This window comes from Leptopilina heterotoma, unplaced genomic scaffold (genome assembly GCF_015476425.1).
Source record: "Leptopilina heterotoma isolate Lh14 unplaced genomic scaffold, ASM1547642v1 Lhet_164, whole genome shotgun sequence".
Lineage (NCBI taxonomy): Eukaryota > Metazoa > Arthropoda > Insecta > Hymenoptera > Figitidae > Leptopilina > Leptopilina heterotoma.
The window spans coordinates 1149331-1162730 of record NW_025110880.1 but is presented as its reverse complement, the minus strand read 5'-3'; the positions used below and the strand labels follow the sequence as shown (position 1 = coordinate 1162730).

The 13400-nt window shown below is 28.0% G+C and overlaps 2 protein-coding genes across 4 annotated transcripts in view; both read left to right on the top strand.

Moving 5' to 3' along the window:
• LOC122499063 overlaps window positions 1-13400 on the top strand; it is a 693598-nt gene that overhangs the window by 130570 nt on the left and 549628 nt on the right. The window lies entirely within an intron of this gene.
• LOC122499062 overlaps window positions 2929-13400 on the top strand; it is a 59929-nt gene continuing 49457 nt past the window's right edge. The window contains exon 1 of the mRNA XM_043607130.1: window positions 2929-3880. Within this exon, the coding sequence (XP_043463065.1) occupies window positions 3505-3880 (376 nt within the window). The 5' untranslated portion in view covers window positions 2929-3504. The remainder of the gene's footprint in view (window positions 3881-13400) is intronic.

The window sequence follows — 13400 nt, the reverse complement described above, 5'->3', positions numbered from 1 at the left end:
ATAGAAAAGTGGGAGGAGGCGAGCACGACTGCAGGTAATTTCCTTCTCAGGAAGAGAATAGAGACGTAATTACTTAACGCCTTTAAAAAATACCCCCCCCCCCTCTCTCTCTCTCTCTCTCTCTTTCCAGCGTGCGGTCTTATTAAAAGAGTATATAACGCCCCTGCCCGGGTGGAAGCCAGTGCGAGATGGAGAATCGGAGGAGAAAACGCCCCTCGAGGGGTATAACATGCATTACTTAGCTAAAGTGAGAGATATAGTGGCTCAAGATCCTCGCGGGTGAAAAAAGATCACTTAAGATCAATCAAGATTTCTTTGATAAATGCACGAGCAAGAGGGAAATGATTTCAGTTTTCAGCGTCGATAAAAGTGTCATTGACTCTTATAATTCTTCTTTTTGGAATAAAACTCTGGTATAGACTTTTTTTTGGAAATATAATTTGAGAAATGGAAATTGAATTTCAATTCCTAACGGGATTTTATAAAAGTTCGTATCATTTTGGAGTTGAGGCAAAAGGAGTTAGGAGTAAAATTTGATTTCTGTACTTTTAACCAACTTCCAAAGTTAATTCGAATTATAACTCCCAAAAAGTTGATGGTAAATTTTTTTTTTATTTAACACTTGTTTAACTCACTTTGGAGTAGATTTTTAACTCGAAAAACTTAACTCCCAACTGTTCATGCCGCTTACTTATTTTTTTTAGTTTCCTTTTTTGCAAATATCGTTTCAAAATTAAAGCAATCACTGTAAAAAGAAAGGTACTAATTTAGTACCAATTTTGGGTACTAATAAATCGTCATTTGGTTCTATTTTAATACCGAAAATCAGCTCTAATTTAGAACCTTTTATTTACAGAAATACTAAAATTGATAACAACTTTAAAAAATCATGAGAAATTATTATACGAGGAAAAAAATGTTGAAGATATATACTTTAAAAATTCTGGTTGAAAATAACTTTTTTAAAACTTTAAAGTGACGGCGGCTGTAAATCACGCACCATTTGTATACTTTTGACAATGAAGTATGAGAATATCTTTTTGAAAAATGTAGATGACCTGCTTTTGAAAAATGCAAATGACTTTTTGAGAAAATAAGAAGGAAGTATTTTTATTGCGTTAAGATTTGTAAACACATAGAAATCAGCTTGACTTTATTGCAGAAAGATAAAATTTTTCACTCCATTTTATTAACTTCTTGAGTCTAAAAAATTACATAACCAAATAATAATTATATATTAGAAATAATATAACTATAAAAATTTAAGAAGTTAATAAGCAATCAGAATTTGAAGAGAAAATACCTTTCAAGTTAAAAATCAACTCCAAATGTTAATTTATCTCATTCTTGTAAAGTTTTTTTTTAGCAAATATGAAAAAATAGGAGGGGTTGAGTATAGAAATTTGTAATCTCTAAATTTTACTCCCTCTGCTTCAACTCGAAATATGGGTCTGATTTTAAATCAGAAACAAATTTTAACTCCTTGACTATTTGCAAAAATAACTTACAAAGAATCTAATAATTTAACTCTGACAATTTGAATTATATAACAAACTTTTGGAGTTGATTTTCAACTCGAAAACTTTTATTGTTTATACTTCATTTGCCATTATCTATTGAAATTTCTATATTACCCCTACTGTGGGAGTTGAAATCACTCTTTATTTTCTTAATTTTTAATTTCATTAATAAACTAATTCATGAATTAGTATAGAAGAGTTCCTAATGAAATGACGAAAAGTCGTCCATCAAATGATTTAGTAATAATTTATCTAACAATTAACTCCAGTGTTATTTTAATACCAAATGTAGTGTTAAAATCAAACATTTTTCTGTTTATAATAATTTACGAGTTAGAATTCAACTCCAAGAATTTAACTCCAAATTGAAGTCAATCTAAGACTTTGCAGAGTTTCTATCAAAAGGATGAGTTTAGCATCAACTCCCTCGAGAGTTATTTCGTATAATTAGAAATGGTGTTAATTTCAGACAGAGTTAATCTGTGCGGAGTAAAATTTGAACTTTTTCTAACTCCCTTTTTTGTAAATCGCAAAAAGGTCTACGACTGCTAATAAAATATCCTCCTGAGAATTAAAACTCCGTTCCTTAACAGTATAATGAATCTACTATTCCTAAAAGTACAAGAGGTGTATAAATTCCTAATAAAAATAAAACGAATATTTTTGTTGGAAAGAACACCCCTTTTTCCCGCAAAAAATGTAACAAATTTTATATCCACTTTAACAATTTTCAAACTGATAACAATTCATAGAAAACGTTATCAGTTATCCGCTGTATAAACAGAAGAGCGATAGATTGATAGTCGTTATCAATTTAATCAAAATGAAGAGACTTGGAATCTTCTTTTTTTGAGGGAGAAATAGTGGAGCGTAGCAATTGGTTTATTCGATAAGACTAAGTATAATATATACATCTAAATAATATGGAAAAAGTTGGAAAAGATTTAAAGCCATGGCAAAAGATCGTCATGATCTTGATCATTCTCATCATCAATTCGGATGAAAACATGAGCATTTGAAATGGTCGTGAAGATAGACAGGGTGAAATGAAAATGAGGGGTGGTTTTTTAGACTGTATGTGCGATAGTGGTGGTGGTGGAGTAGAAGTGTAGGGAGGAGCCATCTTGCGGCCGGTTGTAGGGTAGCTGCCAATTGATTTGTCCCCTCCAGTGAGCCACGCTTCGCGGAAGACAAGAAGGGCGTCAATTTCAATTCCAGTTGAAAAAAGTTGTACACAGAAAGGCGGAGTCAAACATGGAATTCTCGCTCGACGATTCGTTAGCGATAGCGTGAATCCCCGGTACCCGCTCAAACCAGAGCCAATCGGCTTTCTCTTGGGTGGAAACAGAAACTGGTTTAAGGTATCGTGGACCGAGGGGAGCCTTTGCTTCAACTCTCGAGGCAGATAGTGCTGTGCCGTTGGCTCGCGCCGTAGTACTTTCCACACTAGCCGGCTTTCTATTTACTTAAAATTTGTTTGTGTCACGCGACATTATCAGTAAAACTGATTAACACAAACGGTCAGTGCTCCTAGTGCTCCCTTTTTATTTTCCAGTTGGAAAAAAAATCACCAATCACGGAACATATATATCTGTGAGTGTGTGTGTTTGTGCGGAGAAAGTAATAATAAAAATTGACACGTGACAACTTTAAGTGATGTTTTCATGACTGCAATTGTGTAGAAACTCATCTAAAGGATTTATATATTTAACACTATAATCACATTAGGTGAATTTGAACATCATTAGGTGACTTTTCTAATGGATACTTTTCTGGAAAAGTGAAATTAGCGTTCCGACGGAAAGAAATGTTTTCGTTATTTTAAAAGAAAAAAAATATAATTTTCCTTTAGCGACGGATGAGAGAAAAATAAGTTTGAGGGGAAAAAAAGGTGAAAAGATTGAGAGGGTCAATGAGAGAGTGTGATTAATGTGAAAAAAAGATCTCCGTGACGGAGACTAAAATTGTCAAGTTGATTCCAAATATGGTCCTTGAACCAGGAGGTGGTTTGTCATTTCCACCGCCTCCTGGTGGTGGTTCTGCCGCCTCTGGTGGATCACTTCTTGGACCAGCGAGATTGTTCCAGAGGGCGACACCTGTTTTTCCATTTCACCTCGCAGGATGGCCACCTCATCATCAGGTTCTTGGACAGGTGCAAAGTCAGGTTCAGCAAACGATGCAGGCGCAGCATCAAGCTGCTGCAGTTGCCGCTGCACGTTTCTTGAATCATCATCATCCCCATCATGCTCATCCCGCCCTGGGAAATCATCCCCTTGTGCCTGCCATTGCCGCTCATCATCCCGCTGCTCATCATCTTCATCATTCAAGCGATCATATTGATGATGACGATGACAAGAAAGGTAAACATACAGATACTAATCTCTAGCATCATTGTTGTGAAAAGCATCTAATCAATCACATTCAGTGTCTTTGATTCTTGAATGTTGATTCTTGATTTTATGAAACAATAAGTTTGAGGGGAAAAAGGTGAAAAGATCAAGAGGGTTTCATCAAAGTTGGTTGATTTTTGATGATATGAAAAGTTGAGACTGGCACCCAGTTAATTTTTCAAAATTTTATGTTGGTTTTTGGTAAAAAAAAAATGAAGCTATAAAATTGGCACTTAAGTTGTCAGCATCCACTTAATTTTCCAAAATTTCATGTTGCAACCCTTATTTATATGGAATAAAAGAAATATCTTTATCTTGACGCTTGATTTTTAATTATGGACCTTTGGATCTTGATCCTTAATTTTTGATTCTGGATCCTTGGTTTTTTATGTTTGACTTTCTATTATAGATCCTTAATTTTTGGTTATGGATTCTTGATTTTTGATTCTGGATGCTTGAATTTTGATGCTTGATTTTTGATTGTAGATCCTTTATTTCTTAATCTTTGATTGTTGATACTTGATTCTTGGTCCACTGTATCAAAAACAATGAAGAAAAAGGAATTATTGATGCGCACAACTAACAATTTTCATTTGTTGTTGAAGCACACTTTTTGACATCACAACAATTTGGAATTGCTTAGTATCTAAACTTGAGTTGTTTGCAGTAACAACAAACTCAATTGCTTAGAAGGCAAATAGCTCTGATTCTTGATCAATTCTTTGTACTTTATTTTTGGTTTTTGATTTTTAATTCTGGATTTTTGATCTTTGTTTGTTGGTCCACTAGAACGAAAACAATCTCTAAATCTGAATTAGTTAAAAATGACTAATTAATAGTAAAATCTTGGCTGACTTTTTGCTTCAACAATTAGTAAAAAGTAACTATAATTATTAGTAGATTTTGAAATTGTTGTTGTAACATAACTCTTGTTTGCTGCCACAACAAAACTCAATTGTTGATAGACTTGCAGCAACCAATCGGACTTTTATTTTTGTATTTACAATTCCGGCAGTAAATATAACAATCCTTATACTTTGTAAATATGTAGATCCTAGCTAAATCTCACTAAATCTGAATTTAGCGTTGACGCTAAACAGAGAAAACAATTTCTCTTCGCAAAATCAAAAAGAATCATAATAGTTAAAAGAGTGCCCGCCGGAAAATTTTTTAACTTCCAAGGTATAAATGAAACGTGAAAATAGTGACATCTCTAAAAACTCGAAATATTAATTTCAGCGTCGACGCTAATTTTAAGGACATAAATATATGAGTAATCAAAAAGCCATTAATTAATTACGTGTGAACAAGAGTTTCATAATCGCGGAGGGTGGAAATAATAAAGAAATAAGGGAAATTAGTGAATTTGTTTAGGGATTAGGGGATGTAGGGAAATTAGGGATTAGGAGAAGTAGGAAAATTAGTGATTAGGAAAAGTAGGAAAATTACTAATCAGGAGAAATAGGAGCATAGCTCGCATACTCATTGTCAGTTATATGAACTTAAACGACTTAGAATTGTGGTCGTTTTTCGGTTTGAATGCGCGTCGTCGCTCCTTTATCGTATTCCGAAATATCAAGAACAATGCCTGGGAAATGGCCCAGTGGGAATTCTGTAACACGGTCAATCATAAGATCGTTCTTAGCATTCCCCTGGGATCACTTACATGGCAGCCTCTCTCTCTCTCTCTCTCTCTTTCGTTTCTCCGCCCTTCTTCCGACGGCTGGAATCACGTTTCGCACAGAAAGCACCGCACGTTGAGGGTGGAAATCTGTTTTTTACGTGATCCCATTCGCCACCCTTAAATCCTTGTTTATATATCGTTGTAGGAATCATACGCAAGAATACCTCTTATGTACCATTCGACTTTTTTTTGGGAAAACTGTCCCTCGATACAGTAGTCCCTCTATATCATTTGAAAAAGTTACCAATTGGCGCGATTTCAAAACGGAATTGTACTTTTTTTAATCGATTACTAATTCAATTCTTTTCTGTTGTAATCTATTCTATTCTAATTATATTGGTATTCTATTAGGTCTTGCAATAAATCTACTAGGTTTTATTATATTTGTATTGTTTTATTATAATTTTATATAGTTTTACAATAATTTAATTCTGTTTTATTGTAATTTTATTGTTTTCTAATAATTCAATTGCACATTTTATTGAAATTCTATTCCTTTTGATTATAATTGTATTATATTTCGCAATAATTCAATTATGTTTTATTGTAATTGTATTATGTTTTATAGTGATTGAATTATGTTTTATTATAATTTTATTATGTTTCATAATCAATTATGTTTTATTATAATTTTATTATGTTTCACAATAATTTAATTATGTTGTATCATAATTACATAGTTTTACAATAATTCTATAAAATTTTATTAAAATAGTATTTTGTTTCACAATATACTTCGATTAGGTTTTATTATAATTCTATATTTTTACAGTAATTCAATTAAGTTTTATTGTCCTATTGTTTACTAATAATTCAATTAATGTTTTATTAAAATTATACTTCATTTTATAATTACGTTATTGTTCTATTAAAATTCTATTCCGTTTTATTGTAATTTTTACTATGTTTTATTATCATTCTATTAGTTTCAATAATTTTTAAAGCTTTTTAAAAATGACATTGCTTTTTCTATAATTTTATTACGTCTTATGATTTTATTTTACGTTTTTTATTATTATGCTGTATTATGATTCTATTATATTATTGTATTGCTATTGTATAATAGTTTTGTAATTCTATATAGTTTTTTCAATCGTTGTATACATTTCCATAGTGAAATAATAATTCTATTTTGATAACAATATTAATAAACAATTCTATTTCAATTTATTAATTTAGTTAATTAATTAAAATTAATTTATTAAAATTCAAGTTCTATTATACGTTTTATCATAAATCAACTATGCTTAATTATATTTATATTATTATTTAAAATAATTATATTATTTTTTCTTAAAATTCGATAATTTTTATAAAGTTTCATTAGTAATTAATTAATAATTAATCAAGCGTTCGAATTATGGAATATTAGTAGAATAAATATATGTGTTTGTCTTAAACGAATAATTGAATTTAATACACAAATGCTTTTTAGAACAACCTATAGGCGATAATTGATTCAAGTAAATTTTATACTCGATGCAATAAATATTTATTTTTACCGAATAATTATTTTCATCATAAATAAATAATTGAATTATTGTTTATTATTGAATAATTAATATTAATATAATTAATAATTACTTAAAATTTAAATACATCAATTCAATAAAAATAGTTAATTTAATTATTTCATTATTATTACTGTTACTAATTATTATTTGAGTTTCTATTTTTATTATTTATTTATATATTGAATAATTTTTAATAATTCTACTAATTCTTGGTAATTATATTACAAATTTATAAAACAAAGCCTTTTCTATGCACAACTTTTATATTTTAGTTTAAACTTGAATTTATTATTATATATAGTTTTGTTATTATAATGTTTTATTAATATGAATGAAGTGTATTTACTGTGAAATAATAATAACATCACATAGTGAGGAAATTGCGTGAATAAATGTTTCTATTTCTTAAAATAAAAGTTAAGTGAAAAAAATTCAAAAAGGATGCAATTATAAAAAAGGAGAAATGTGAATTTTGATATAATTTGAAAAGAAAGACGTAAAAACTATTATAGAATATTGAATACATATTCATTAGGTTTGTAATAAAAAGAATCGCTTGGTTGCATTCCGAACAGTAGAAATGTATACTGCTTCTATAAAAAAATATATATATACATATAGAGTTTGCTTAAAATTTTAGATACAATCAAATAATTACGTACAAAAGCAATTAATTGTAACAGGACACCACTCGGGAACTATCATTATCACCTTTTGTATAGTACTGTATGATAGCATTTAAAATTAGAAACTAGTTATTTGTGTTCAAATTGAAAAATGCGCCTTCTTGTTAGGAGTCTTATTTTATATGTGTTATACGCGATAATCTGCTGTTGCGCGCATTTATTCACCTATTTAAACTTTAAAATGGTTTACTATCTTCAAACAGAATAATATTTAAAAAAAACTCACTTTAATTTTGTTCCGTTTTCCATGTTGTATTAATTTTTTATTGTTTTTTAATTTTTTTAAAACTGTTTTTTAATTTTTCAGTGTTCTATTTTTAACTGTTGTAATTTTTCAAATTTTTCACTGTTTTTCATTTAACACTGTTTTTAATTTTTTTTGTTTTAATTTTTCTTTGGTTTCCGCATTTTCTATTTTTCTGTTTTTAATTATTTATACTTTTTATTCTTTCTAATTATAATTTTCTATTGTTTTCAATTTTTTCTATTTTATTTTTCTTTAGCTTGAATTTTTTGTACTTCTCATTTTTTATTTTAATTTTCCAAATAATTTAATCTTTTAGACATATATTTTTAATTTATGTTTTTAGTTTTTCACTGTTTTTCCTTTTTTTGTTTTAATTTCTTATTTTCAAGTTTTTTTATTTCAATTTTTTTATTCTTGTCAACTTATTTAATTTCCCATTGTTTCTTATTTTTTCAGTTGATAATTTTTCTTTTTTTTTAATAATTTTAAAAAATTGGCAATCTTTTTTTCTCTTTTTTACTGCTTTGCAGTTTTTCTTGTTTCAATTTTTTCTATTCATCATTTTTTGATTTCAAATTTTCAATTTTTTTTGTTCTTTAATTTTCCACTGCTTTAACTTTTTTTGCTGTTAATTTTTTATTGCCTTCAATTATTTTTAATTCTTCTATTTCTCTCATTTTATTTAATTTTCTATTATTTTTTACTTCTTCGGTTTTCAATTTTTCTTTTTTTTAATTTTTACTGCTTTGCTTTTTATCTTGTTTCAATTTTTTCTATTTTTATTTTTTTCTCATTTTTTTAATTTTTTTCTACTGTTTTTCATTTCTTATGGTTTCAATTTTTGACTTTTTCAATTATATTCGTTTTTAATTTTCCTCTTTTTTCAATTGTTTTTAATTTCTCTATTTCTATCATTTTATTAAATTTTCTATTATTTTTTACTTCTTATTTTTTAATTTTTCTGCTTTGCATTTTTTCTGGTTTTAATTTTTTTTGACTTAATTTTTTATTCTTTTTAATATTTTATTATTTACAATTTTTTTTTTATTTTCTTTTTTTAACACTATTTTCATTTTTTCATTATTTTTAGTAATCAACTGTTTTTAAATTTTTGTGCCCTTCAAAAATTTTAATTTCTGTTTACTATTTTTTTTTTGTTTTTTTCTTAATTTTTTATTTACACTATTTTGCAGCTAGCTCTATTTTGCAGTGTATTTTCTATTCAGTTGAGTGAATTTTTGTTACTTCAATGTTATCTTTTGCTTTAAATTCAAAAATATTTATAAACTTTCGTTTCATTTTTTTTTGTGAATTTTTTGATAATTTTTTTGAAACATGAAGCATAACTGGATAAAATTGAATTTCGCTAGAAGATTTAAATGAACTTGACTACTGAAACATGGAAAATGAACTTGTCTAATGGATTGCAATAAACTTTTTTGACAGTCTGAAACGATTTTAATTGAAGCTCGTGATAACTTGAGTTTTATAATTTAAAAATTTTCCCATTTGAGAAATTTCACATTTTAACGTGCAGTTTATTGACTGGTATTGCGAATGTTTTAAATTTATAATTTTTGATTTTTTGTTTTTTTTTTACATCAGATTTTTAACTAATTAAAATTTGGCAAATATTTTTTTTTTAAATTTAGTACTTTAAAAAGCTTGAAATTTAAAAATCTTGGTATAATTATACGATTATTGATATAGTTTTTTAATTTGAAAATTTTAAATAACGAGCTGTTTCAATATTGACATGTGTAATTAAAAACTTGATTTAATCACGATTAACAATTGAGATTATTGACCATAATCTTGAAGATAATGGGATTGAATTAAATCATTAAAAAAGCTAGCTGATTGCGTAATTACCGTCGCGAGAATGTAACGCGTACAAGCACTAGAGGGTTTTCTCAGTTTACATGATCGTTAAACTTTTTAATACTTGATCATTAAACTTGTGCCAGGAGGATTAGTCAAGTGTCCATTTTGAAGCACTTTCCTCCTCTCGGTCCAACATGTGTTCACCGAGAAACATATATTATATCCTATATATATATATATTCCATATACACATTGCTCTCATTTACTCGAAAATAAAATTAAAATAATAATACTAAAAAAAATCTTGTTTTTGCATTTTTTTAAAAGAGTGCGACTTAATTTTCTTCTCTTTGTATAAAATTATACATAAGAAAAAACGTAAATTTGCGTAAATAAGTTTTTACAACAAGGAAAAGGATATATTTCTGTCTCAGACTCTGCTAAATTATTTATTTGTTTTAAATAAATTTAAGAACACAATTTTTCTAAGGATATCAAATTGTGAAAATATTACTGAAATCTCACCTCGTTATATTCATAATTGTTAACTTGTTTTTATTCTTCGTAAAAAAAATTCTATAGAATTTTACCAAAATGATTCGATAAATAAAATTCTATTGAATTGTTCTATTAAAATTCTACGGAATAACTAGAATAATTAATTAATTAATAATAAATAATAAATAATAATAAATAATTAATAATAAACAGAATTTGTAAATGAATTCTAGTAAATATTAGGTAGAAAATTACACAATTATTCTTTCAGAAATATTAATTAATTGTACATTGTAAATTAAATCTTCCTTCTTTTTAAATTTCGCGCCAATACAGTTTATTAAATTGCCGCCTAGATGGCATGGAAATTCTCTCACAAACAAAATGAAGTGAAAGAGTACAGGAATCATGGTAGCGAAAGAGAATTGTTTCGTTTCAGTCTCAGTTAAAAAGATTCGACAGAATTTTACTATAACAATAATATTCTGTATATAATATATAAAATAATAATAATTTCTACTTACAATAATGTATAGTATAATAAGAAAATTTCTATTTAAATTCTAGTAATTTTTGTTAATTTTCTAAATAAATATAAATATATTTTGTTTGTAAATATATTTAAAACAGATGATTGCACTTTTTAACAAACTTCATGTACTCTTTAAATTTAAATTATTAAAAATATTTACTAAAATTTCAATTAGTGATTAACTTTTTGCTTTTGAATTAGTAAATTTTATTAACAAATTACAGGAAAATTACTATTTATTAATAAAATTTACTAATTAAACAGCAAAAAGTCAGTCACTAATTCAAATTAATAAACATTTTTACTAATTTTAAATTTGTAAAATTAAATAGTAAAATTCAAATTTAAAAAAAAAATATTCCATATGTCAAAGTCAATAATGACTACAAAAATTATTCAAAAATTTCATAAATATTAATTAACTGTGAATTTAAAGAAACGAATTAATAATTGTGTATATAATAAGATGAATAATAAAAAAACGTCGAGATAAATAATAGTGTTAAGAATAATTATAAAATCCATTAATTATGTCTATAAATAAATAAAAGTATAAAAGAAGATTAAATGATCGAAAAATACATGAAAATTTATAATGGAAATAAAAGAATTACAACCATGATTAGCGTTTATGAGAGAATTTCCATGCCATCTAGGCGGCAATTTAATGAACTGAATTGGCGGGAAATTTAAAAAAAAGAAATGCTACAAAATTATTTTTAGTGTAATTCTACAAAATATTCACTGAAAACTTTCTCGAATTATTTATTAAAATCATTAGTAAAATACTATAGAAATTTTCTCTCACTAAAAGTTTAAAGTCTTCAGTTAATTAATAAAGAAAACAATCATTTCATTAAACCTCATATCGAATTAGGTATACTATTGGAAGAGAATATGATTTACAGTGGGACTTTCCGCATAAAACAGTTGGTAATAGGCGAGAATTCTCTTTCTTTCTCTCTCTCTCTCTACCTTTTGAGAAATGTTAATTACATCCTCACTATAATATACTCGATCATGATAAACTGTCAGAATGTTTTACGAGTCCTGTCTCTAATAGAGTCGGCATATCTCCCAATGAAAATCCTCGAGGTCTGTTATTTTCAAACCTCCACCCCCCCCACTCTCTTTCTCTCATAAAAAAGGTACAGCAAAAAAAAAAAATCGAGAATCTTATTTCGATTTTTTTGTCACCATCTTTAGCGTTTCTTGTGTTCTAAACAACTAATCGTAAAATAATATGATAATGATAGAGAAAATTTATCAGATTTTTTAAATTTGGAAGGAAAAGCCTTGAAATAGAGTATAATGTGTGAGAGAGAAAGAGAGAAGACGCGCATATGAAGGGAATGAGAGGGGAGTGGAGAAAAAAAGGGGAGAAATAAGAGAGGCAGAAAAGGATAGTGTGGTGGTGAAAGAGGAAAAACAAAAACGAGCCGACTTGGGGTAATAACTTAATTTAAACTAAACTACAGTTTAATAATTCTTGGCCAAGCCAGGCCGTGGAAGATGCAGCGGGCAACCAGCAATTTCAGAGCCGCCGTTAACTGCCGGTCGTTAGTCCCTTTTCAAAACTTCTTTTCTCTCCCTTCTGGTTGGGGGCATCCCACCGACTTTTACATTTTTTTTTCTTCTTTTTCTTTCCTTTTTTTTTTTCTTTCTCCATTCCCCTTTTACCCCCGTCTACCACTCACTTTTACCCCGTGCGCGATCATTGCTGCCGAGAATATCGCGCGCCGTTCTCTTTCGTACCAGCTTTAGAACTACCAGAACGCGAGCTAATTTTCAAATACCGTTGCGTGTCCACCGTAAAAAAAATGGGGGGACGAAGGGGGAGACTCTCGAAATCTCGCGCCGAGAGGAGCAAATTGAATTGTCAAAACTCCACCCTTTTCCTACACTAACGATCCAATATGTCAAATTCTCGTCAAGAAGTGTCAGGGGATTTTATTTTATTTCTGTTTTCTTTCGATTTTCTTTATTTTCGGTCACTTTTAATATTTATGAAATTTTTGGTGGTTTGCAATTTAGCGGACGTGTTTTCTATTGTGAATTAGAAATTTTTACTTGGATAAAATTTATTGTGAGCATTCTGTAAAATTTTACTAGAATAATTATTCAATAGAATATCTACATAAAGTCTAGTAAATATTAGATATAATAAAAAAAATATACTGAGTAATTTACTCAGTTACTATTTTTAAAGATATTAATTACATACCTCCCTATTATTAACATATTATTAACATGCATCACAGTTGGTCCCCTTTTGTCCCCTTATTTCAGTTTTATCCCCCTTTTCACCGTTTTTGACGATTTGTCACCTTTTTCCCTTATTTTTGCTGATTTGTCCCCTTTTTCACCTTTTTCTAATCAAAAATAAGGAAAAATAATTAATTATCATTCAAATAGTTAAAATATTATTATTAATAGTTTTTTCTAGAAAAACAAAAATTCTAATACAAAACCTTCAATTTTTTCCATTTCTGACAATAATTTCTT